This window comes from Lineus longissimus, chromosome 10 (genome assembly GCF_910592395.1).
Source record: "Lineus longissimus chromosome 10, tnLinLong1.2, whole genome shotgun sequence".
Taxonomy (NCBI): Eukaryota; Metazoa; Nemertea; class Pilidiophora; order Heteronemertea; family Lineidae; genus Lineus; species Lineus longissimus.
Window position 1 is genome coordinate 9,490,885 of NC_088317.1, and position 27,350 is coordinate 9,518,234.

At 41.3% G+C, this 27,350-nt stretch overlaps 2 protein-coding genes and 1 long non-coding RNA gene across 3 annotated transcripts in view; 2 read left to right on the top strand and 1 right to left on the bottom strand.

The window, feature by feature from the left end:
* LOC135494968 (diacylglycerol kinase delta-like) overlaps nucleotides 1-27,350 on the bottom strand; it is a 782,762-nt gene that overhangs the window by 615,686 nt on the left and 139,726 nt on the right. The window lies entirely within an intron of this gene.
* On the top strand, nucleotides 1,460-6,737 carry LOC135494897 (uncharacterized). Its single transcript, XM_064783208.1, has 7 exons — nucleotides 1,460-1,489; nucleotides 2,465-2,617; nucleotides 2,787-2,866; nucleotides 3,027-3,203; nucleotides 3,557-3,721; nucleotides 3,889-4,162; nucleotides 6,264-6,737. The coding sequence occupies exons 2-5, from the start codon at nucleotides 2,479-2,481 to the stop codon at nucleotides 3,686-3,688; spliced, it is 528 nt and encodes a 175-aa protein (XP_064639278.1). The 5' UTR covers nucleotides 1,460-1,489; nucleotides 2,465-2,478; the 3' UTR covers nucleotides 3,689-3,721; nucleotides 3,889-4,162; nucleotides 6,264-6,737.
* Nucleotides 10,962-11,559, top strand: LOC135494277 (uncharacterized). Its single transcript, XR_010448373.1, has 3 exons — nucleotides 10,962-11,055; nucleotides 11,179-11,259; nucleotides 11,489-11,559. It is a non-coding gene; the product is annotated as an uncharacterized LOC135494277 (long non-coding RNA).

The following is a 27,350-nucleotide window of genomic DNA, read 5'->3' on the forward strand; positions in this document are numbered from 1 at the left end:
TATATTAAGAATGGTTCAATCAATGAACTTTTAAAGTTATATTATGAAACAATTGAACTATTTACAAGTTTTTATTCTGTTCCGCAGTGAACATAAGAAAACTCATATAATAAGGAAAATCGGGTGTTATTCAATATAATATACAGAAATGGTACACAGCGCAGCACTTCTGATGATCTTGTCGCATCGTACCTCATCAGTTCCGTAATTTGCCGCAGGATGGCAGCAGTGCGCACAGAGGGTTGACCTCTCTACGTTTTACACACGGTTCCACACTCTTGAATGAAATGGCCAGGGCCATTGTGCTCACCTCATGTGGAGGAAAGATGGATATAGAGCATGGTATTGTGTCATGTAGTGTTAGGTTTGATGTAGGTCCAAGCAATTACAATTTCCCCAAAATGGCCAATTTACAGTACATTCGACCTCTGTGACCTTGAAAAGTAGGTCAAATCAAAGAAGACCCGGGTGACACATTGAATGGTTGTTAGAATTAGATGTACCTATGATATAAAATTGGTGCCAATCGGGCAAGTCATTACTAGGAATAATGGCATTTTGAAGAATTTAGGATTTGGCCCCCTCCCTGGAGGCCAAACGGCAAATCAGATCGCACCAAACTTCGGTACCTGAGATCACCTGACCAAGGGGTACATGTGTACTTAATTTCTGATCAATAGTCATTGCAGTTAAGAAACGTGCCATAGTTACGGCCTGACGGCGAATTTACGCCATTTGACCTCTGTGACCTTGACAAGAAGGTCAAATTAAAAACCTGTGTGACATATACTGTATGGTGGTTAGATGTACCCATGATATCAAATTGGTGGCAATCGGGCAAGAAGTTAAGGAATAATCACATTTTTAAGGTTTTTGGATTTTGCCCCCTGGTGGTCAAGTGGTGAATCATATTGGACCAAACTTCGGTCCCTGAGATCACCTGACTAAGAGGTAAATGTGTACCAAATTTGGTATCAATAGTCATTGCAGTTTAGAAACGTGCCATCGTTACATCCTAACGGCCAATTTACACCATTTGACCTCTGTGACCTTGAAAAGGAGGTCAAATCAAAAACCCGGAGGATATATGATGCACCTTTGCTAGAAGTACCTACCATATTTTTTTCAAAATTTCCCGACTACTATTAAGGGAGATATTGCATATTTTCACTTTTAACGTTTGGCCCCCTGGTGGCCAAACCTTGAAACGAATCAGACTGAAACTTGGTCTCCAAGGTGTCATTACATAAGGGTACATGTGTACCAAGTTTCAACTCAATAGCTCTAACAGTTACGAAACGTGCCCTGCTAACGGACGACGGACGACGACGACGACGACGACGACGACGACGACGACGACGACGACGACGACGGACGACGGACGCCACGGTATGGGATAAGCTCACCTCTGCTAAGAGGTGAGCTAATGAGACCAGGAGGTGCTGCTTCTGGTGGCAAGGTCGGGAATCCAGCAGCAATGGTGGTCAGTGTAAGTGATTTTGGAAAATATCAAGTATTTCATCAATTTTAACGTCGAAATATGCCTCCAAAAGTGACACTTTTTGCACAGGAAGTAGAACTTGGTCAATACTAACTTACGATATTCGCCATAATGACCGTATTACTTAAAAAACGGAAAAATTGGCGTTTGGTTTAGGGTATTCAAGATTGTGTGTATGTAATGTCAGACCAATGCAGTGCACCGTCTTGAAGAAAAACATTTGTTCCAATTTGGACAACCAATTTTCCATTGTCTTTAGGTCATGGCGCATGCACATAGGCCCTAATGGCGGCCAAGTCCTCCTTGGCTTGCAAATGACCTTGGACATTGTCCCAAATTATTAATTATGCTGTTTTGAGTGCTAAGAAGCATTCCCTATACTAGGCACTGACCACAGGAATAGTCATCCTAACTTTCAGAGCAGCATACCATGCTATAGGTTGATGCAATGTCTTCAGTGCACCCAATACATGCATTGACCTTGAGGTCTATACTCTATGCATGCACTGTGTGCATGCAACGATGCATTACAAGAGCACACCATGCCACAAGCCTATTTTGTAACCCTGTCCCTGCCTGTTGTTCTTTTTAGCGTACCCGGTAGGCATAGTAAAGGAACAGTTTCCGACAATTTCCACACCCGGCCCCCTCCAACAGGAGGCGGGGTCAAGGGGGGGGCACACGGCTGTAACCGATATTACAAATCCCCTCCCCCCCGGCCCCTCTGGCCGAGGCTATAGGCTTGGCCGGTATACGTGTGTCACCCCTGTGGCCCTAAAGGCAAGCGAGGTAGCCCTGGGGAGGGGGGGGGGGGTAGGCCTTGGTCTTGCATACCATGCATTCATATTCATGTCCATTTTTGCAGGCTAGCCTCACACTTCCATGACATCTAGAAATGCTACCTACAATACTCTATAGAAATGGTTGAGGTTTTTTAAACAATGATACATGTCTCTATTTCAGGCACTAACACAGTAATGGCAGTCCCGCAGGCGATGGACAAAGGGAAGGTTGGGGAGTGCACTGAACTCCTTCGCAAGGTTTTCCACTACCAGGGAGGACGAAAGAGAGTGGCTAGAGATGGCCGAAACCCCTCTGGCTGGTTTAGGTATCCAGGTAAAACTGATTACTACTTATAGTACCAGTAACTCCAATCAGTTCATGTGATGTAGGCCTACCTATTCGAAGTTGAAGCAATGAAATACCGGTATAAGAGTTTGCCATGTTGATGAGAATTGATGTCTATTCTGATCACAGTACAATACATAAATTTGTCTCATTTCAGTAAATCCTGATGATGTGCCGGGGTATTGTGAAGAAATTGATCAGCCAATGGATTTTACAACTATCCAGGAGAAACTAAATGTAAATGAGATCTTTGTCACTACATGTATACGTTTGTTTGTTGAGTTAACATGCAAATCACTCATGAATTTTCCCCCTCCTCCAGATCCTGTGTCTTCTGTTGATGAACTAAGTAGATTCTTGTTTGGCGCCTGTCTTTCATCCTTCCCGACGTTTTCAGGGCAACCAGTACAATAATCTCGATGAATTCAATGCTGACATGCTACTTGTTCGAGACAACTGCACTAAATTCAACAGGGATGAAGGCAGCCAGATCCGTATGGACAGCAACATTGTGTTCGACTCTTATTGCAAAGAATTTGAAAAACTGAAGAACAAGAAGAAGAAAACGCAAGAGGTAATCAGCAATACTTACTGTAACATATATAATGTGGATAAGATACAATCAACACTGATAAGGCACTGCCTTTTTCAGAGTTATTGATACGTATTGAGAGGTGTCAAACTGGAAACACGACACCATGATATATTACTGTGCTTGGCCAATGAATTCTTTCCAACAGTGGCTTTGATGTTTGTCTCAATTCTCTTGACATAACATAATGCCAACTGCGGTGCAGGTCTTTAACCTTGGTGGTAAACAACAACCTACCGGTACTGAATCAGTGCATGTGAATATCTTTTAACTACGGTTTGCAATGAGTCAAGATTGCAATGTTTTGAGATAACCTTTACTTTATTTTGCCCCAGGGAAAACATAGCAGTTGGAATGTAGGGCAGCACATGTGTGCCCAGAAAGAGGCCAGGCTTGACATGGCTCACTCCAGTGCAATGAAAGTGGTCCAAAAGCAAGTTGTGCAGCTGGAGAATACTATTTTATAGAAAGAAGATCGTGTGAGAGAACTGAATGCAGATGTAAGTAGAAATGATGTCAGGTGCTTCCTCCTGTCTCATGCCCAGTCAGTTGTTAATAGAGCTTCACATTACACTGGCACTAGTAGTATTTAAATTTGCCCTCTTTCCTGCTTGGTGATCTTCAGTTGCTCATACATATGTTTAATTACAGTAGTTATAAACTTCAGATTGAATGGAGAGAAAGATTACAGTGCGATGTAAGAACTGCAACAACTGAAACTACAACACAAGTAGCGCTTGATCCAGCCAATCAACTGATGCAAGTAGACCAGAAAGGAAACAGGAGGGGCCCTGAAGTGAAAGTGAAAGTTCCAACTCGAGTTATTCCAAATGACACTGACACTACCCTATTGGATCCGAAGACAGCTAGCAGTCGCGTTAAAAAAACTGTTACGGCTTTACAATCGGTGCATGGTGGTGATGTGGAAAATGTTAAAGATGGTATGTGGCACTCTCTGGTACAATTGACTAGTCCTGCTGAACTGAAGGTGTATGTTAAGAATAGTAAGAAATGCAGAAAGGTAGTTAGCCAAGGTAAGGTGATGAAAAGGCAAGTGATTCACAATAGACGCACACACTCCAATATAGTAAGAAGTGTGAGAGTGTTGTACAAAGTTGGCTTGATCAGCAGCAGGAAGTACAGTGCTATTAGGCTGGCTGACAAAGGTGTTGCCAAACCTGAGTTACTCACTTATAAGGAAATGAAGGAAGAAATTGACAAGATTGAGGAAAGTCTTGCGTCCACATCTGTCGAAGGGATCAGTGGTTGTTATAGAAATGTTGAGGCTACTTTGCTGAAACTAGCCGGTTTGTACCTACGCATCGATGAAGTGCTATCCAAAGATGGTGGAATCGGTCTGAGTTGGTTCAATAAGCCTCGGGGAGAATTTTGTATTGCGATAGGTGCAGACGGCGCCCCGTCGGGTAAGTTCAAAACCCAAACATCCCTCCCACTTTCTTTCTTAAATGTACTTGGAAAGGTCGGTAGTTGTGATCATAACTTTCTGCTGTTTGGGGCAGATGTTACTGAAGATGATCCAGTGTTCATATCCCAACTCGAAAGGATCATAGCTGAGTTAGAAGAAATTGAGAAGAAGGAGTTTACTATTGGGTCAGTGGCTGTCAGATTTAGACTTGAGCTAGTCCCAGCTGATTGCAAATGGGCTGCGATAGCATGTGGGGAGTTGTCAAATGCTGCCACATACCCCTCCACATTTGGCAATGTGCATAAGATGAGCTGGGTACCCTCAATGCATCCTTTGGTACAGACGAGAAGAGCACATGGAAACCATGGGGTTATCTTCAGAGGTTAGAACATGCTAATAAAGTAATAAGTCTGAAGAAGAACGTGACGAACAGGGCCAAGATACTAGACGCTATCAAAGGCATGCATTCTCGACAAGAACATAGACCCATTCTGGGTAAGTATTGTGAGAAAGTGTTTGTGGAGCCACTGCATTTGAAAAATAATGCCTGTCAGCAGCTGAATAAGATTGTTCTCTTTGAGGTCTTGAAGAGAACCGATGACAAAGTGCTCAAAAAGCCCTTCAATGATGAGGAATTCATAGCTTGTCCCTTGGGTAAGTATCTGCACTGCCTGAGAGAAACAATGAAAGCAGGTAAGATGTATATTCGACTCACTAAATGGCTGAGAGAAGCCAGGACGTCTGCTGGTGGACTCAAAGACTGCACAATTCGCTTCACTGGTGAGGACTCGATGAAATTTTGTGTAGAGTTCCCCAATCTCACAAAAGTCTTAGATGAGACCAGTAATACCACTCACTTGAAATTCCGCCAGCTACTCATTCACTATGCATGGACCTTGCTCAGGGAAGCAATTGCCCTTTGGTCAAAAATCAAGTTCAGTCAAGCAGAACTTGAGCAACTGAAAGATGTGTGTGAGCTATACCACGCCACCCATGCACTGTTCTTTACGAAACCTTCGCTCACCACCTGGCATATAGGATATATTGTCCCATACCATGCCAAGTTGATATACTGGAAATTTGGTGTTGGTTTAGGTATCAATACAATGCAGGGCAGAGAGGCAAAGCACAAGCAGGTTGCACTATATTCAAAGTTTTCAACTCCCCAAAATAGGTGGAAATGCGTGTTTAGGCACGAATATGTGCAGCTATACTGGGTTCGAGAAAATGATCTGCAGGGTGAGGCCAAAGAAATGACAAAAAAACGTGATAATAGCAAGTATCATGTAAACCCAATTTCGGCAGAATCGTGTAGGTGTGGTTTGAAGAAGAATGATGATGAATGTATTTACTGCAACCACCCTGTTACCAAGATGATTGCACGAAGTTGCCGCGAAAGGAAAATCAGTCATGAATTGAGAAAGATGTTTCAGAGCAAGTAGTTAATGTGTATTGCAATGTGTCGGTTCATTCAATAGCCATTAAATATGTTTAAATTTCAAGTGCTGATATTATATAGTATTGATGACAATGTTTCGTGAACAACAGGACACTCAATGTACCAGGTTTTAGAGTCTGCATTGCATTCCTGATCTGTTTTGAAATTGATGTTTCAGATCATGGTGAATTCAACAGGTATGCGTCTATAATCTATCTAGCATGCACTTTTATAATATTGCTTCATTGGCCAGTGGTAGCATGAGCACTGGACAATGATGCCACGGAGGATGGTACTGAGCTACAAGCTTTCCCAAAAACGTTTGCAAGGTTCTTGTTATTTAAGTCAATAGCAATGCATTTGTGGGCCTGGCAGTGCAATAGTTCGACATGAAGGGGGGAGTAGGGAATGCGGTTGTGGCGGAAATCTCACCTTATGTTTCGCCTTTACCTTAGCGACTGGAAAATAACCTTCAAGGGGGGAGGGGGATGTAAGAGTTTTTGAGACACCCTGCATTACAGTACTTAATAATTTCCGTCTTCAGTGGCATGAGTGTTGGACTTCAATCTAACCTTGTATATGTTGCATGCTTTCTTGTCCAATTCTGCTGATGAGTAGAAAAGTTTTCCTCGCTTTGTTAAATGAAATAAGATGCAGCACTTCCAGTGACATTGGGTGATATGAATAAAGACCAGCGAATGCTTTTACTTCAATTTTGTACAGAAAGGCCTAGTGTAAATGTATGCAGAGTTTTAGAAAAAAGTATTTGCTCGTCTTTATTCATATCATTCATTGTCTTGTCACTTCCAGCATGTCCAGTGACATTGTCCGTCCATTCTTCAAATGTCTATTTTGTAAATGAAATGATATGTAGTTATTACTCAGACATTTATCTTGATAGTTGACATTGATAGTTGACACCTGTCCGAGGGTCCGTCCATTCTCAATTGTTTATTGTGTAAATGAATTAATATGTAGCTATAACTCTGACAGTTGACATCTGCCTGAGGGTGCATGCATGTCCAGTATGTGATATCTGTGTCAGGTGCCTTGGCGAATCCTTCTTGAAAGTGATGATTGACCCTCATCTTGGTGTTAACAAGACAGATTTGAACTGATGAAGGCTATCACTCTCACCACATCACTGGAAAAGGCAGGTGGTGTACGACTGTGTTCCTTGAATGCCTCCATATCTGCATAAATCTACTAGTATTACTTTGGGGTGAGTAACACCATGGTGAAGCATCTATCATTTTCAAAGGGGATCAATAAGGCGGCCTTTCACACAGACAGTTTCAATGTCAGGGCATTATATTTACCGGCTTGATCTCCAAGATTTGTTTTAATGCAGGTACATGTAGGTTTCAGTTAGAAACAGTAACAGTTGTCTATGTTGACCTACATTTTACTGTGTTATTGGGTAGGAGCCCATCAATGAGATACCGGATAGTGCTGCGATCAAGATTCAGCCTACAAGTGAAGAGTGAATGTTAAGCTAAATGTGTAAGAAATGTGAAATGTGAATACCCAAATATAACGTTTACATCAATTCAATTTTGTTTCCTCACATTGTCATTATTCATAAGTAAAAAATACAGCCCCCACACCCCCAGATCAGGGATATTGCTTGCTAGTCAATGGCTGGAACATTTAATGACACTTGTGATGCGCATGTCCTGATCATGGACAACCTGTCTGGTTATTGTGTCGCCTGTCCGAGCGATGGACAGCATGTAACAACCATGGACAACATTATGTCTCAACCATGCAGACACCATGTCACATACCTTGACTGTGACACATCCCCTGGCTTCCTCCATGGCAGGGGTGGAGTTAAAGATTGTACTGCCTGATAAGAATGTACTGCCTGATTGTACTGCCTGATAGAATTCACGTTACGTTTTGAATGAGAATATCTGTCCTACTACCGATATACTGGATATCAATGAATAAGGTAACAAGGTTTGTTTTCTTATTTCAGATATTTTTATTGTGGGATTCCATGTTTGTTGGTAACCACCCACGTGCAAGTGCAGAATAGTCTATCGAAGTTCTTTTTGTAGACAATGATGAACGGATGGTCCTCATCGATTTCCACCTCTGCCTTGCAGCCGTCCTTGAATTCTTTCCTGAGCAGAGACAGTCTTTCGGGGGCATCCTTCTCCTCACAGGCCCAAGCATTGAAAATGGACATGACCTTCTCCTGGCTGGTAATAGTGATGGTAACTGTGGCCCTGGTTTCTTTTTTGGTGGTCCTGTGGCTGTTGGAGAAAATGAGCCTGTCCAAGGCATCAAAAACTGATCTAGGGGTGTCTCTGGCAGTGTGCACCCTCCTCCTCCCACGTAAGGACACCTTTCTGTGTATTGCCTTGCGGAGGTACTTGAGCTCGTCTTTCACCAATGGATAAACCTGAAAGTAAATTTGAAATAGATCAATGATGTGCTACTCCTGAGAGACATGTGCAAAGGTTTAGAGACAATAATGTCCATGGGACTTCGATCCATCATCAACGCAAGAGTTTCATTTGTATATCAGCCTTCGCTAATATGACAGAGATAGGCCTATGATAGTATGATCCTAGGACCCCTTGTCCAATATGCCACCTAAGGGGCGTCCCATTCGACCATCAAGCAGGTGACACCTAGTCAAAGGGGCCATCTGAAGAATACGCGATGGTGTCACAACTAAGGAAGGTCTGTCACAACCTAGGGCAACATATGAAACAACCATGCAGATGATTGTGATGTGCTGTCTCCATGGTTGAAACATTCCCTGGTCCTCTGCGGGGCGCAATTGCCTATGGGGAACTCAGAATATGATATCACATCCATTAACAGCCCGTCACAACCAGGGACATCATGTCATATCAGTGGTCTTCCTTTGTCACAATCACCTGTGTAGGTGAGTGCACAGGTGATTGTGATGTCTCCATTGTTGTATCATCTTGCTGCTCTCCATGCAGTGTCCTCCACAGGGGTTGAAGTGTCACTGGCGAGGACGTCACAACCATGAATAGCCTGCTGGTGATTGTGACGTGCTGTGTTGTGACACCGCATCAACCTGGTTATCACCAAGCAAGACTCTGGTGGTCCACATAGCACTGGGACAACAACTGGAATGAATTGCTGGTACTGGCAGGCTTACCTGAATGACCTCATGGCGACGCCCATCAGCCTGGCCATAATGGGCAGGGTCAAATTTCTGCAGCTGTGTTTGCAGCAAAGTTTCTGTCTCCTGACAGAAAAGGGTGAATCTAGCGCTTTCTTGAATATTCTTAGTTGAGATGGTGCTAGTAAAATTTGATTTGAACTTTTTAAAAGAACTCAGAAGAGACTTATTCAACAGGCCCTGGTTCCACATCTTTGCCATGATGATATAGAATGGGTTCCAATGTATTTTATTGTAATATTTATTTTGTTAATAAATACATAATTTATTTTCATCTATGTGTTGTTTGATTCTTCTCATGTATACTATTGTTTTTCTCACCCATGTATTTTGCTACAACTCAGTTCACAGTACATTCGATAAAAATACATTGCGTAGCATAGGACATGTAGGACAAGAACGTGACGTCGTGACGCTATGCCTGTCTAAACATTGTTTCTCTTCTTGATCTGATGACGTAACGTCCTGAACTTCGGCCCGACTTCGTGTTGAATCTTCGTGTTGCCCTTAGTAACGCCGAACGGCCGTAGCGCTGACTGCAGGTGCGGTGAACTATGGAACTACGCGTATTCCAGTTTACAGCCTAGGTTCGCAGTGCTGTGGTACACAGCTGTTTCAGCTAAGCCTAAACATGACATCGAAATAAACCATTCTGCCTACTAGCCTGCTGCCCAACGATTGGTCCATGCGAAAAGCCTGTTAATCGCTATGTAAACATTGTCGCCAATACACATCTCACACATTATCGCAATACCCATTCAGCCAAAGGGTTAATGCATTGGCATCGTTCAAACATCAGCGTGCTTCTGTACACGTGCTCGAATTAGATACGACGGTTTTTATTGGCTCATAAGTTGTGTCACATGACCATTCACCCGGCTTGAATATTTCATGAAATTTGGACCAAAATTAACGAAACAGTGGCGATTTCCATGTTTTTTATCGATTTTTCGACAAGTTACAGATTTCGGAATTCTTCAAGACTAGATAGCCAGGTAGGCATAATATCATATATCATAAATACCCCGGCTGTTTTGCATAACTCATTTCAGTTTCGTACAGAATCGTGTGTTTATTCTGAAATTTCTCAAACTTTGATCTGCTCAAATTCAAAATGGCCGACTTGCAGACGGAGATTGAGATGGGGTGCCAAGTTCATCGGACAACATCGAATTCCCTTGATCGTTATTAAGCAAAACGAGTTACTTCCAGTATTCATTTAAATCTTTACTTTTAAAATATATATCTATTTTATGTTAGTTTGCTGTATATTCATGCAGAAAATGCATTTGAAAAACAAATGTCTAAAAATAGTTGAGTTTTGAAGTTTGATGGTCGGGTCTATTTTGGTGAAAGGGGTACAGCATGGGTAATAGTACAATAATAAGTCATGATCGTGCTTATGAACAAGCCATGAGTTAGCATATACCATAGTTTATGTTGAAAATATCTTTACAGATGTAATTGATAAATATAGTCTTAAGAATTCGCCAAATATAGAAAAGTTCTTGGTATATTATCCACCTGTTAGCAAAATGAACCCGCCCATTGACCCACATTCCAGTTTGTTGTGGTATTTTTGTACAGGGTGATGCCAAAACAGTGCCTTTTTTTGACTGGAAAACATTCCTTCAGTTACTAAAATGCTTTTTTCTTTAATTTCAGCTGGTTGCATGGTGTGTACTGCAGATAACTTCCCGACTTAATCCGGCTGATGTGATGCTTTAGTTGATTCGAGAGGCTACATGTATATAGGCCCAGTACGTCGACATCATTGATCCGGCAGTGAACAAGATAAGTGGTAAGTTAAGCGATGTTTCCCTTCATCTATGTATTCACAAACAGATGATTGAAATCATTATACTGTATTCCCGTAGGCTTTGTATGCATGTATTCTATTCTAATAAATTACTCTTTATTTCAGGTTCAGCCTCCAAGATGTGTCACCAGAAATGCAACCGACATTATAGACAGGCGTGATTACTACTCTGATTTTGGATTGATGGTAAGTTCCGAGGCTATTTTGATTGCAATTAAATATTATTTGAATCTACATTGAAATAAAAGTGGACATCTGTAGGATACTTCCTTTCTTTCTCTAGATTCAACACTGGTCAGTGTCAGAATTGAATTAGAATAGAAGCTGTGTCTGTTGGAGCCACCCCCAGTTACCCCCCCCCCCCTCCCCCATTTAGCCACTGCCATTATGTTTACACTCGCCTTTACAATTCCAGGTATACTCGTCTTCAAAGTGGACCTGACTAGGAATGATGATGGTGACTTCCCTCCTCAGAAAAAAGCTCGGTTGGATTCGAAAGTTGGTGCAGTAGTCATAAGCGATATTTCGGTCGTAAACGCAAGAAGTCCAAGAAATCCACTGACAAATCAGGAAAACGTATATTCAATGTCGGTGACACGTGTTTGTTCAGATTGGACTCAAACATTTATCTTGGAACCGTTCTTAGTCAAGTTGATGAACATCATTTCCAAATTGAGGACTATACAGGAACAGTGCGCACCTTCATTTGTCTGTCACTTTTATTAAAAGAAAGTTAAAGTTGAAACTTCTATAGCAAGGAATATGAAGATGTGAACTTTGTATTATTATTTTTTGAATGTATGAGTCTATTGAATGTAAATTAAATGTATATTGTGAATAATTAATAATAATAATATTGTGTACATTGAAATCATGACTTTTAATTTTTGTGTACTGGTACTGCCTTGATATGTTGTCCTCTGTGACTGTTGTCTCATCTCTCGGAATAACAAGACCCCAAGCTGGATGAGACACCTACATCCCCTGGATATAAAAGATAGGTTGTGACATAATGTCCTCTGTGACTGTTGTCTCATCTCTCTTAATAACAAGGCCTCAAGCGGGATGAGACAACTACATCCCTTGCCTATGATAATAAAGGTTGTAACATATAATGTCCTCTGTGACTGTTGTCTCATCTCTCGGAATAACAAGGCCTCAAGCTGGATGAGACAACTACATCCCTTGCCTATGATAATAAAGGTTGTGACATGTCCTTGGTGACTGTTGTCTCAACTTCACTCCCGGAATTACAAGACCCCAAGCTGGATGAGACACCCGTTGTCCTGCCTATGATATCATAGGTTGTGAACTGTCGATTTTTGCAACTAACTGTCTCATCTTGGTAGGTCTACAATAGGACACATTTGTCCTGCCTATATATACTATAGGTTAAGACCTGTTCTTTGCAACTAGTATTTGTCTCATTTGTGTACAACAGGGCACCAATCTTTCATACCACAACATAAGTAATGGGCATGGCATTTTCAAATGACAACCATTCTTCACAACGAATAACGAAGTAGGCCCTTTTAAAATGCCTTTTATTTGTCTTTGCCTGAGTGCAAACCTAATCTAATCACAGCCATACAAAGCTATGTTATATGCAGAATATTAAAATGCTTTTTACAGAAGAATTGGTATCTGGGCTGAAACATAATAGAGGTGCAAACAATCATCAATATTTTTACAGAAAAACTCCATCAAAGTCATCTTTTATACACTACACAGTGCAGGCCCAAGCCTATCCAAGATGGCAGCCGGAATATAATACACAAAGCTTGGTTCAGGTCAAGTTGGTTCTAATAAACGCATGCAATCTTAATTACTACTAACACAATTAAGGGGCATACATTGGTGGATTCAGGCCTTTTATGTAATCCTTAAGCGGTTGGGGTGAGGAACTGGGTTGTTTATTGGGGTAGCAATTAACACCTTCATGCCAGCACCTCCCTAAAAAGCGGCGTATGGTGCCGTCTGATTAAACTTGCGTTTCTATTCTAGCTGAAACAGCTGTGGGTAGAGGAGTTCAAAGACTTGTCGTCCGATCCGAATGGTTACTGAAGTCGTTCTGTCCTTACGTTCCGTAACGTCCTTTCTATTGACGCTGAAGTATGACGCAAAAGTCGATGACGCGCGGATGGCCATGACATCATAATTCCTTCGGAACATAACCCCTTCCCATGATAAGACATAGTTCTTCATCATTTTAGTGTTCAAAATTCTTGAAACAAAACGTATTTACACGATAATAGTTCAATTTTTTTTTCATGTTGTCGTTTCTATACGGTTCACATTGTCCGGTTTGAAAAGTCCAAAAATGTTCTGAATTTGATTTACGCTGTCACTAAACCTTTACACAGTTTCGTAATTGGGCGTATCTGGCTCAAGTTTCCGTTCTGCACTCTTGCCACTCGTGTATGGCCATCTTTTCCCTTGAAGACTTCGGTGATTCGTCCCATTTTCCAGTTTCCGCGCGTTGTGCTACTATCCACGACCAGTACAACGTCTCCTACGTCCATATCTGGTTCTTCCTTTCTCCATTTCTTCCGCCGATTTAATTCTGGGATGAATTCTTTCATCCACCGTTCCCAAACTTGCTTGATCAATTGTTGTACTACTCTCCACCGTTTCGTTGGATTGTACTGCACGACGTCTACCGCCTCTGGTGCGAATTGCCCTCCTAACTGTCCATGGAGGAAGTGATTTGGCGTCAACGGAATGTTGTCTGTCGGATCTGCTGACTGGTACGTCAGAGGTCTTGAGTTCAATAGAGCCTCGACACCAGTGAAAGCTGTCATCAGTTCTTCGTCTGTTATGTCGGCCTTCCCAAGAACTGCTTGAATTGCCCTTTTGGCAGATTTGATTAGGCGCTCGTGTACTCCTCCGTGGTGTGGTCCTAATGGGGGGTTGAAATGCCATCTCACTCCAAGCGTAGAGGTTTCTTTCTTGATTCTTTCTTGATCGAACTGCTCAACGATTTCACGCAACTCACGGTTCCCCTTTACAAAGTTTCCTGCATTGTCTGATGTCATCTCCTTTACGATGCCACGTCTGTTGATCATGCGATTGAATGCATTGAGGAATGAATCCGTATCCAGGCTGTATGCCATCTCCAGGTGAACAGCTCGGGTTGTTTGACATGTGAATAGACATAAGTACCGGCGCATCTGCGCTTTTCCGCGTCCTTGCGTTGTATAATACGGACCTCCGAAATCTGTGGAAGACATTATGAAGGCTCGTAATTGATATTGTAGTCTACTTCTTGGAAGAGGTGCCATGATTTGTGTACCTGGTTTGCTCTTCCGTCTTTTACACATCGGACATTGTCTCTCGCATTCTCTGATTTCCTCCCGCCCGCAAATTATCCAATAGCGACTAAATAATTCAGCTAGCGTGTGGTTTACTCCTTGTACGTGTCGTCCCTTCTTATGATAGTATCTCACTATCAATCTTGTGACGTGATGTCCTCTAGGTAGTATCACTGGGTATTTCGTCTCAAACGGTAGGAATTCCGCTTGGGTCAGTCGTCCGTCACTTCGAAGGACACCATTTTCATCGATCCTTGGGTTCAGGTCCGATAGCTTGCTTGTCTTGTGAATTTTACCTCCTCGACGTAATGCTTTGCATTCTTCAGCAAACGTATCTTGTTGTGCCTTGGAGATGATCACGTCTCCTGACCTTTCTATTTCCTCTGGGCTCAATTCTCCGATCTGACGATCTTCATTCGATTTTCTGCAGTTGTCGATGAATCTCCGAACCCAGGCTTGTCTCCTGCATAACTGCATCCAGCTAGAGAAATGTGACGGTTCCAGTCTCAAAACGTTATTTTCCTCGATGGGCTGCTCAGATGTGTCTTCATTTGTGGTCACGTGCGTTCTCTCTGTCTTCTTCACTTCTAGTTCTACTATCGCTATGTTGCGGTCGTCCACCTTATTCTCAGGCCATTCACTTGTTCCTTGTTGTAGAAAGGCAGGTCCCGACCACCATATCTTGGATGCTAGTAGATCTTTTATTCCCATTCCTCGAGAGACTAGATCGGCAGGGTTGACATCTGTCGGTACGTGTCTCCATTGTTCTGGCGATGTTATACCCTGTATTTCTCCGACTCGATTTGCGACGAATGGCTTGAACTTGCGGCTCCTTCCTCTGATCCACCACAGGACGTTCATGCTGTCAGACCAGAATGAACTTCTTTGATGGATATCTCTAGTGTTGATGATACGGTGACCGTTAGCCGTAGTCCCTCTATGGCTGCCATCAACTCGAGTCTAGGGATGCTGAGTGCTATCAGTGGGGCTACTTTTCCCTTGGATGCTACCAGTCGTACTGCCACTGTTCGGTCTTCATATTCTGTCCTCAGGAAAATACAACACCCGTATGCGTCTTGGGATGCGTCCACAAACGTATGCAGCTAAGCGTTGATCATTTTCTTAGCTGATTCGAGTCTCAGGCATCTGGGTACTTTGACGTTCTCTACTTGTAGTAGCCCCTCAAACCAGTTGTTGGCATCGTCAGCAGCTTCTCCAAGAATGGCGTCATCCCAGTTGTATCCTGCAACCCAGACCTTCTGTAGTACGATGCGTCCTTGCATAACGTATGGTGCGATAAACCTAGTGGATCGAATACTGCAGCAATTTTGCGGAGAAAATTGCGTTTCGTCAACTTGAAGTCATCCTCCACTGGTTTTGGCTCGAACGTGAAGATGTCTTTCTCTGCTTTCCACATCACTCCCAGAGTTTTAACAGATGGTAACTCTCCTCCATCAAGACTGATCTGCGATGCTCTGTCTTCTATAGGTATCTCCGCTAAGACCTTGGGTGAATTTGACAGGTACTTCAGTGCGTCCATTCCGGCGATACCCCACAACTTGTTCAGTTGTTTGTAGAGTTCAATGCCGCTTTTGTCATCTTGTACTGAGTCCATAGAGTCATCCATGTACGTAGATTTCAGAACCGTCTCTGATGCCAGTGGGTACTGCGACTTGTACTTGCGTGCGTGTTCTTGACTGACAAACTGAGCCAAAAATGGTGACGCGTTAACACCAAAGACAAGTCGATTAAATTCGTATTCGTTGGGCTCTTCTTTGTCGTCTCCTCTCCAAAGAAAACGATGGTAAGGCCTATTCTCCGGCGCTAATCCGATCTGTAAATACATCTGCGAGATGTCGCAAACTAATGACATAACATCCACCAGGTTGCTCTGTAGCTTTGGTCCTTGGCAAATAATGTCATTCAATGATGTTCCGTTTGTCTTAGCTGATGCGTCGAATACGATCCTAACTTTCATTGTCGCTCTATTCATCCGAACTACAGGGAAGTGTGGCAAATACCATTGACATCCCGACTTTGATTCTGTCTTCATTACGTTACGTATGTACCCTTTTCCCAGGTACTGATCAATCGTATCGCTGTATGTCTGTTTGACCTCCGGTTTCTTTTCCAGTCTTTTCTCCGTCGACCGAAGACGATCAAGCGCTGTCTCTCTGTTATCTGGTAGTCGTGTCTTCTTATCTTTCCATGGGATGGCGATTTCATATCGTTCCCCGTCATGTATCAATGAATTCTTCACTGTATCCAGTGCACGTGAGATGTTGTTGTGTACTATCAACAGGGTCGTCTCAATGCTGTGACGAGGGCGATAAGCTGACTGCATGGGATCAAACAACTGGTTGGAATCGAGGTGTTCCGAGAGACATCTTGAGACTACTTTCTAAATGACTTTTGATAGAAATGGAATGTTTGAGACCGGATGATAATTAGATAGTATTTGCGGATCGAGTGATGGCTTCTTCAGTAATGGGCGTACTCGAGCACACTTGAGGTCATCTGGAAAAACACCGCTTAACAATGATTCGTTAAAAACTTGGGTAATAACAGGAAGAAGTTCAGGAAGTGTCTTTTTCAGAAGCCATGTGGGCATCGCGTCGAGCTCACATGACATAGTTGGCATGTTCGATACAGTTTTTCTGATTTCATCGTCTGTTACTGGATTGAAAGTGACAAGTGGTGTACCTTCAAAGGCCTGGTCAACGGGAGTCATTGATGACACATCGTAGAGCTCGCCCGGATTTTTCTGATTTTATCACTGAAAAAAGCTGAAAAACTGTTTGCGACAATAACGGGGTCGCCTGAAGGCAACTGACTGTTGTCGTCATTTGCCAGTTCCTTTAACTCTCTGAGGGACAAGTTTTTTTAGGATAGATTTTAGTCAAAATACCCCAACGAATATGATTGACATGATTGTGGGCTTAATAGGAGAGATAGAGTATAGGTGTAATGGAATTATTTTAGGGGTAGTGAACTGCCTTTCAGGTTGGACCTAAGTAAGCGTCATAATATTGATGTTTTTGCCATGGTAACGGTTGAAATTCTCCAGAAAGTCTTAAATTTCCACAAAAATGTTATGTATTCCCAACATAATAGTCTTTACACAGTTTCCCTGCTCAGACACACCAAAAATATCATCAATGAAATGGCCAGGGCCATTGTGCTCACCTCATGTGGAGGAAAGATGGATAAAGAGCATGGTATTGTGTCATGTAGTGTTAGGTTTGATGTAGGTCCAAGCAATTACAATTTCCCCAAAATGGCCAATTTACAGTACATTCGACCTCTGTGACCTTGAAAAGTAGGTCAAATCAAAGACGACCCGGGTGACACATTGAATGGTTGTTAGAATTAGATGTACCTATGATATAAAATTGGTGCCAATCGGGCAAGTCATTACTAGGAATAAAGGCATTTTGAAGAATTTAGGATTTGGCCCCTCCCTGGAGGCCAAACGGCAAATCAGATCGCACCAAACTTCGGTACCTGAGATAACCTGACCAAGGGGTACATGTGTACTTAATTTGTGATCAATAGTCATTGCAGTTAAAAAACGTGCCATAGTTACGGCCTGACGGCAAATTTACGCCATTTGACCTCTGTGACCTTGACAAGAAGGTCAAATTAAAAACCTGTGTGACATATACTGTATGGTGGTTAGATGTACCCATGATATCAAATTGGTGGCAATCGGGCAAGAAGTTAAGGAATAATCACATTTTTAAGGTTTTTTGGATATTGCCCCCTGGTGGTCAAGTGGTGAATCATATTGGACCAAACTTCGGTCCCTGAGATCACCTGACTAAGGGGTAAATGTGTACCAAATTTGGTATCAATAGTCATTGCAGTTTAGAAACGTGCCATCGTTACATCCTAACGGCCAATTTACAACATTTGACCTATGTGACCTTGAAAAGGAGGTCAAATCAAAAACCCGGAGGATATATGATGCACCTTTGCTAGAAGTACCTACCATATTTTTTTCAAAATTTCCCGACTACTATTAAGGCCGCCTGGTGGCCAAACCATGAAACGAATCGGACCGAAACTTGGTCTCCAAGGTGTCATTACATAAGGGTACATGTGTACCAAGTTTCAACTCAATAGCTCTAACAGTTACGAAACGTGCCCTGCTAACGGACGACGGACGACGACGGACGACGACGACGACGACGACGACGGACGACGGACGCCACGGTATGGGATAAGCTCACCTCTGCTAAGAGGTGAGCTAAAAATGAATTTAGTAGGTAATTTTGATCAAGAATGGTGAATTTGAGAAACATATCTCTTGGAACAAGGTTGATATGGCTATCCTTTGGGACAGTAGGCCGACCCATTAGGTCACTATACTATAGCACAGGGTAAATACTGATGCAGACATACCAAAACCACATACATTAAGTGTGATGATATGAACTAACTTTGACACCAAGAACACTTCTTGTGTGAAACAAGATTTAGGGCAGTGAACTGCCTTTCAACTAGTCCAAGAATACTTGTCATAGTTTCACCCCTTTGCCATGGAAACGCACAGAAACTGAAGAATACCATGAAAATTGCAAGAACCTTTCAGTTTTCTGACTTCTGAACACTTTCTTTGGGCAGATACACCGAATTTCACATCATGACTGGATTCTGGAGGCAATACTCATCAAGGATGGTGAATCTGGCAACAAAATAAGGGGAAATGACGTCCTTCCAAAACGATCTCCCCTAATAAATCAAATATGAACGAAAAATGACAGAAAGAAAAATAAAAAAACAAACATAAAATGCGAAATGGAAAATGTTCAATAAGCGTATACTTTTCTAGCAGACGATAGAATGCGACACCTAGCGGAATTTTCGTACACCAAAAGATCCGGTCGTCTGCTGACTTCAGAACGCCGCAGGAAGTTTGAAATGCTTAAAAGGGGTGAAAAAAACGGCATTTTTCGGGGGCGACTGCCCTGTCCTTCAGAGAGTTAACACATTGAATGTTTCCTTGAGATTCTCTGAGCTGAGTCTTTCCTCGTAGTAACCATTTTTAGCGTCATAAACAAGGTTCACCACTTCATCCCGCTGGCTGATAAAGATTTGCCTGTCGATGTCAAGGTTCGATGAATGCCATTTCCTCTCGAGTTTTCGATGCAGTTTCCTGGCCGCGGCAATGTCATCATTAAACCAGGGATTCTTTGCTCTTGGCGTAAAACGTTTTGTCTGCATCGGTGCCACTCGATTTAGGACTGCCTTGGTTGCTATTTATTTAGGTTAGTAGCGGCTGCATTGACTGGGGTAGTTTGCGACGTATATCTGGTCCTAATTGCTCCGGCGAAATCGAACGGTATTTACGAAAGGTTTTAACCACTCCGACTTTCGGCTATGAGAGGCTCAGGGCTATCTCAATCGTGGAATGGTCCGACAGCTGCGAGTTCAACACTGAAGCACCCTTCACTAACTTGTCCTTATCTCTCACAATCACAAGATCAAGGGTGTGATTGCACTTGTGTGTTGCACATGAAACAAGCTGGGAAAGATTAGGTGAATGAAGAATATCCATGAAGCGTTTCACATCTTAATGGAATGATTACCTCATCAGTTATGATCTTATCATCAGTTATGACCTCATTATCACTTACACTAATTCAAGGGTTTAACTCAATTAAGAATTCAAGAACAATAGGCATTCCTATGAAATTAACAATTTTACCATCATCAGTAGTTATTTCAAATGTGATATGATTAGTACATTTTAACTTCTTAAGTACAGTTAAGTTCATATCTCTGTTTCTTTATCTGTTCGCCATCTTCCACTGATACAATGCAAAAGATGTCAGAAGGTTTATTGTTTAATAATACCATACTTTTATCAACCAGATTCGATCTTAATAAAAGATATTGAGAGTAAAAAAGAAAAGGTATGATGGAATAGTAGTTTCTTTTCTCTGAAATTTTGATTGTATAATTCCCAACCAATTAGTAAAAAAAAAATCATCTTTGAAAGGTAAACTTTCTTTAAATGAAAATTCTTTATTCTCTGTAAGTTCAATTATTATGTACTTGTTATTATCACAGTTTATTTTAACATGTTTAATTTCATTAACATAAATTGTTCTTTGTAGTGAAAAGCAAAACTCACTTCAACTAAAATGTTTATTGAATACTTTCGCATTGTTTGGTAGAAAATCCAATGTCCACCAAGAGTTGTAATATATCATCGACTTTAAAGTAACAGATTTTATGTTTATTTCTTTTGGTAAGTAGTACTCAAATGATGCTTCATAACATTCCCATTCACTTATTATGAAGTCCATTGTACTTACCTGTATTTAAGGTAGTTAAAATACTCTAAGCTACATCCCGAATGGTAACGTAGTTATTCCATCCTCTAGTATGAACCTTTTGTCATCAAAAGGACTAAGACTATCTGATATCAAGTGTCTCATCTTATGATTAAATAATAATAATAATAATACGAGTCTTATATAGCGCAGTATCCAACCATTAACTGCCCGCTCAAAGCGCTTGATAGGCCTCTTTAAAAAGCAAATGTTTAAGTTGTCCCTTGAAAGATAACAGAGAGCTGCAGTTCCTAACAGTTGAAGAAAGTTTGTTCCACAGCTGAGGGGCTCCAATTGAAAATGCTTACTATTCTCTAGACAGTCAACATAATCATTCACTGCAATATCTCTCTTTACTACATTCTTTCCAATACCCTTTAATTTCTTAGTATCCGATTCTATATCTTTGATTGAGTCTACGAGCTTTGCTCCTGACACTTTGTCAAGTTCTCTGGACAAAGTCATAGTCTTGGTTCTGTAAGCATACATCTTACTTCTAAGCGCAATAAATTGAGTCATCTCTTCTCCTCCTAGCTCATCTTTAAATAACCTGGCACCTTCTTCTTGTTAGTGTCATAGAGAGCATGATCCTTGGGATAGTTACCGAAGTCAAAGCGGTCCTTTAACCCTTTGAGGTCTTCAGTTAAGTCATCAGTATTTATCTTAAGTACAAAGGAATCTGTATCAAGATACAGTAGTTATAGGTTCTTCTCACCAACATATGGTTGAAGCACCTCATAGTAAAATTCATACATTAATAATTTAGACAATGCAAGTACTGTAGCTCCTATGTAGATTGGTTTGTTAAATTTCATTGATGTTTTCCTCATACTAATAGCAGCATCATGTTCGTCAAATATGCATACTGATGAAAACCTGGGATTAGTCATTACACTCCTGGCTTTTTCACCTTCTGTTACCAACTCAATCTCCATCCTGTTCCTTATGTTCTCGCAGGTCTTACCGTAGAAAGCATTATTCATCAGTTTAAAATAATCTTTCTCAAAGTCAGTCTAAGAATCCATCCTCCTTTTAGTATTAAAGTCAATGTATGTCGCCAACCACTTAGACTGTTTCAAACTTATAATTAAATGAACCTTCTTAAGTACCATTCCGTGCTTGAGGTAAAACTGTAGCATCCTGTAATGCACTATGTAGTTGGTCTCATCCTTTTGTGTCAGTATCAGTTTCTCTACATTTGATATTTTATCATCACCCAGTAACTCTTTCTGGTAAGGGCTGAGTTTATCATCTTCAATGGAGAGAGACTAGGGGCAGAATGGAAAGTTATTGGAGTTGAATTTGATGCTTTGCGGATAAGTCAAGTCTACCTCAAAGAAAAAACCTACATCACTATCCTTAGGTATGGACATAATCCATCTTAAATATAGGTTATCATCATCTGTTGAATCAATATCTGTCATATCAAAACTACCATAAGGTTGAGGTTCCATCATAGCCCAACCGTTAAAGGTTATTAGCATCAATGTACAGGAGTTTGAGGTTATCATCGGCCTTAATATGTCTTTTTCCCATCACACCTAAAATTCCACCTATTATTGCCTTTTCAAATGTAAGTAAAATGTTGCTATATGTTAGAAGTTCTAGGTTTATTCCTGTGTATCTCAAACCAGCTTGCCATGTAAGACCTGGTGCTGAGTAACAGTGACATGGATCAATCTGAAAATACTTTAAATTCACTTCCCTGAACTTCTCAAATAAATCTGCCAGAAGCAAAACATCAGTTTATAGATAAAGGTCAATGAACTCTCCATGATTGCTTAGGTTAAAATTATCCCATATGGCTTTAGCTTCATCATAAGCAGAATCAGATGCCATCATTCTTTAATTCATCAAACAACATCAAAGACTTCTCTAGACTTCTCTACAACTACCACTGTAGTGATCATGGTCCTTGACCTTATCATACCCTGGCAACTCATTGCAGTAATAACATTGTGTTTATTTGTGGTACCTCTTACAGTCTTCATCTGTCATTATAAGAGGAAAGTTCCTGTTCAATAAATTAGAGAATTGTTCTTCCATTTCGATAAGCCAATTACAGAAGACATCTACAACATCCGAACCTCTATGACTTAAATACTGATTATTGTAAAGATATTGATAATCAAAATAAACTCCAACTGCTGATGCATTCTGTTTAAAAGGTGTTTTACTAGTACTCACTACTGATACTACAGGTATGTTTATTGACTCTGCATAGATAACAAAAGGAACTCTATTCTTTATTGAATGTTTTTCAAACGTAAGTTGAGACAATTTACTATTTGGTTCTGACAAACTAATCTTACAATATTCGTGTTCATTACATTTCTTCTTATGATTCTCAAGTGTTGATTTACGATAAAAGTGATTCATGCATCTCCTGCAGAGATACACAGTATTAGTGCCTCTCCTGAAGAACATATTGATATCAGTTATGTACATGAAATGACCCTTGAAATAAAGAAAATAAATGACGTCATTATCATCATAATTCTTACCATTACCAGACAGGTAGAGAGGTTCTAATTTTGCCTCACGTATGTTTTTAGCAGCTTCATTCTGTAACTTGAATACATTAATCTTCAGATTGATATCATTCTCGATTTTAGGGATATCCTTCTGAATATATAAAGGAAAGTTCTTTATTCAAATTCCATACTGAGAGCTTGAATCGACCTTCAGTCGCAAAGCAGGATCGACCTTAACATCATTTGCATAAATCTTTTCCAGCATTTCAGTAGTAAGTTTCACATGTTCTTGAAGTTTTATATTATTTTCCTTGACATATCTAGCAGCCAGTAGACTCCAGAGCAAACACTTCTGATCATTTCCATGTTCCTGTGACATTACATTTATTACAGCTTTTACAATTTCCCCAAAATGGCAAATTTACAGTACATTCGACCTCTGTGACCTTGAAAAGTAGGTCAAATCAAAGAAGACCCGGGTGACACATTGAATGGTTGTTAGAATTAGATGTACCTATGATATAAAATTGGTGCCAATCGGGCAAGTCATTACTAGGAATAATGGCATTTTGAAGAATTTAGGATTTGGCCCCCTCCCTGGAGGCCAAACGGCAAATCAGATCGCACCAAACTTCGGTACCTAAGATCACCTGACCAAGGGGTACATGTGTACTTAATTTGTGATCAATAGTCATTGCAGTTAAGAAACGTGCCATAGTTACGGCCTGACGGCGAATTTACGCCATTTGACCTCTGTGACCTTGACAAGAAGGTCAAATTAACAAGAGGCCCAAGGGCCTGGCGCTCAGCTGAAATATATGAACATGGAAAGTACCCGATAGATCTCTTTCAACCTCAGTTTTGTCAATATATCAGGCAAACATACCAAAGTAAAAAGACTTTTAAATGGTGACAAATATGCCACTTATTAGTCAAATCTAAGTGCCTGAGCCAGGCTGACCTTGAAAAGTAGGTCAAATAGAAAGCCCATGTGATATCATGTAAAGGAGACTTATTGTACACCAACCATAAAATTCATGTCACTCTGGATACAGCAAAGGCTTTAAAATAGAAAAAAACACCAAGATGGCCGCCCACCAAATTATTCAAAAAAGTAAAGAAAATGTATTTACAAGTGAAAAAAGTAAAAAAATTTGGTATCAATAGTCATTGCAGTTTAGAAACGTGCCATCGTTACATCCTAACGGCCAATTTACACCATTTGACCTCTGTGACCTTGAAAAGGAGGTCAAATCAAAAACCCGGAGGATATATGATGCACCTTTGCTAGAAGTACCTACCATATTTTTTTCAAAATTTCCCGACTACTATTAAGGGAGATATTGCATATTTTCACTTTTAACGTTTAGCCCCCTGGTGGCCAAACCATGAAACGAATCGGACCGAAACTTGGTCTCCAAGGTGTCATTACATAAGGGTACATGTGTACCAAGTTTCAACTCAATAGCTCTAACAGTTACGAAACGTGCCCTGCTAACGGACGACGGACGACGACGACGACGACATCGACGACGACGACGACGACGACGACGACGACGACGACGACGACGACGACGACGACGACGACGACGACGACGACGACGACGACGACGACGACGACGACGACGACGACGACGACGACGACGACGACGACGACGACGACGACGACGACGACGACGACGACGACGACGACGACGACGACGACGACGACGACGACGGACGACGGACGACGGACGCCACGGTATGGGATAAGCTCACCTCTGCTAAGAGGTGAGCTAAAAACCAGACCCTTGAAAGTACCTCTCCTCAATCTATGCATTAATGCAGTTAAGCTTGTTGATTACTGCATAGATTGCCTGATTCCTTGAAATTATGCTTTCCATTGGAGATTAAACTGGGTGGGTAACTGTATCATCTTGCCGATTAAATTTCAATTTCTATTTCAATTTCAACAACTTTATTGAGCACCAACATAAAATGATATACAATATATACTATAATATATAGTAAAACAACAGTGATGAAAATACAAATAAAACATATGGTCGAAATAACAGTAAAACTAGGTGCCCAAAAGGGAGCGCCAAAGGGTCAATTAAGACCCATTCACGGGACCCCTAAAAGAGTATAATGATTTTAATAAAACATGTAAAAGCATTCTTTTAATAGCGGCAAAAAGGACACCTGCAACGCCCAACCCATGAGCACGCGTTGTCCTGGTCAAAACGCTCCATCAGCTGACTTTCATAAAAGTCCCTGACGGATCGCTTAAAGGCGTTAGGACTCGCCGCACAACGCACACCCATAGGCAGGGCATTCCACGTGCCCTCCACACGATTAAAAAACAACCGGCAATATGTCTCCGTTCTACATCTAGCACCACGTATAAGAAGTGGGTCACCCCTCCTTTAAAGGATATATATTTTGAAGTGTCCAAATTGATTTTACCGATAAAGCAATTGTGCAAAAAATTGAGGTCAGCTATCTCCCACCTGTAAGACAAAGGTAACATAGACATAACAGAGAGCCTCTCTTTGTAACTTTGATGGTGGTTACATCAAAGTGGATTTTGATAGACAAATATCGAGCTGCACACTATACCAGTGTCTAAAACATGGAAAGCACCTGGTAGGTCTTTTTCAGCCTCAATTTTGTGTGGAGCCTATATCAAGCATAATATTTAGAGGGACTGAAATTATTCCTACAAATGTCCTTATCAGCGGCCATATTTGTAACTGGCGGCCATCTTAGAAAGACGGCCAATTTGAATTCCACCCGAGATGCTATGTAATCCAATACACAGTGCAAGGACCATGCATTTCACAACAAGAGGCACAAGGGCCTGGTGCTCAGCTGAAATACATGGGTACAATGTACAAAACATGGAAAGCACGTGGAATGTCTTTTTCAGCCTCAATTTTGTGATAGGCTATAGGTCAAATCAAAAACACTGGGTGATATGTCATTTAACTTTATAAGATACACCCACCATAAAAATTTCGTCACTGTACTTACAACCATTAGCTTCAAAAAGGCAAAAACCGAATATCACGAAAAAGAAAAATAAGTCTGGGCTTATTGTTAACAAGCGGTTAAGGACCGTGCCACTGTTTTTGAAACAGAATACAGACAACGACGTCAGACGACGGACACTGAGTTATTGTATAGACTCCGCTACGGTGAGCCAATCAGCAAGATATTGTACTTTTTACCTTTTTAGTTTTGGTCCCCTAGTGGCCAAGTCAAGACTCATATCGGACTGAGAAACTCGGAATCAAAGATTATCTGATGTAAGGAGTCATGTAAGGAGTCATGTACCATGTTTCTTACTACGAGTACCTTCCATAAATCTTTATGGAAAATGAGTCACTTATATGCGAGATATCACACTTTCTTGGTTTTGACTTTTGGCCCCCAAAAGACCAATTCGAGAATCAGACCAGTGCAATTTAGTGTCAGAGGTCACCTGATATAGGGAGTGTCAAGTTCATAGCCATTGTGGTTAAGGAACGTGCCACTGTTTTTGGGGGGTCGGGGCTCTTGGGGTCATGGGTCGGGTGCCTGGGGCCCCAGAAAGTTTTCTAAAATACTTGAAATACAATTCGATATCCATTTGAACAAACTTGTTTTTTTGCAACAGAGTACTTGAAAGGGTTGACAGAAAAAGGAAAAATAACAATACATAATATATAAGTTTGCTAGCCCATTCGCTCCCTTAGATTCAGTTCCAAAGATTAATGTAAGGAGGTGCTCACGCTGCACTTGATTGCCTTCTCTGCATTGTGGGGCACCAAAACTGCGGAAGCAGCTGCTGGATATGTTATACCAGAGGCCTGGCGGCCTGAATAGCTACGCTGGCGGAATTTAATAGCAAAGTTCATAGCCGTTGTGGTTAAGGAACATGCCACTGTTTTTTGGGGGGTCGGGGTTCTGGGGTCGTGGGTCGAGCGCCTGGGGCCCCAGAAAGTTTTCTAAAATACATGAAATACAATTCGATATCCATCTGAACAAACTTGTTTTTTGCAACAGAGTACTTGAAAGGGTTCACAGAAAAAGGAAAAATAACAATACATAATATATAAGTTTGCCAGCCCATTCGCTCTCTTAGATTAGGTTCCAAAGATTAATGTAAGGAGGTGCTCAGGCTGCAC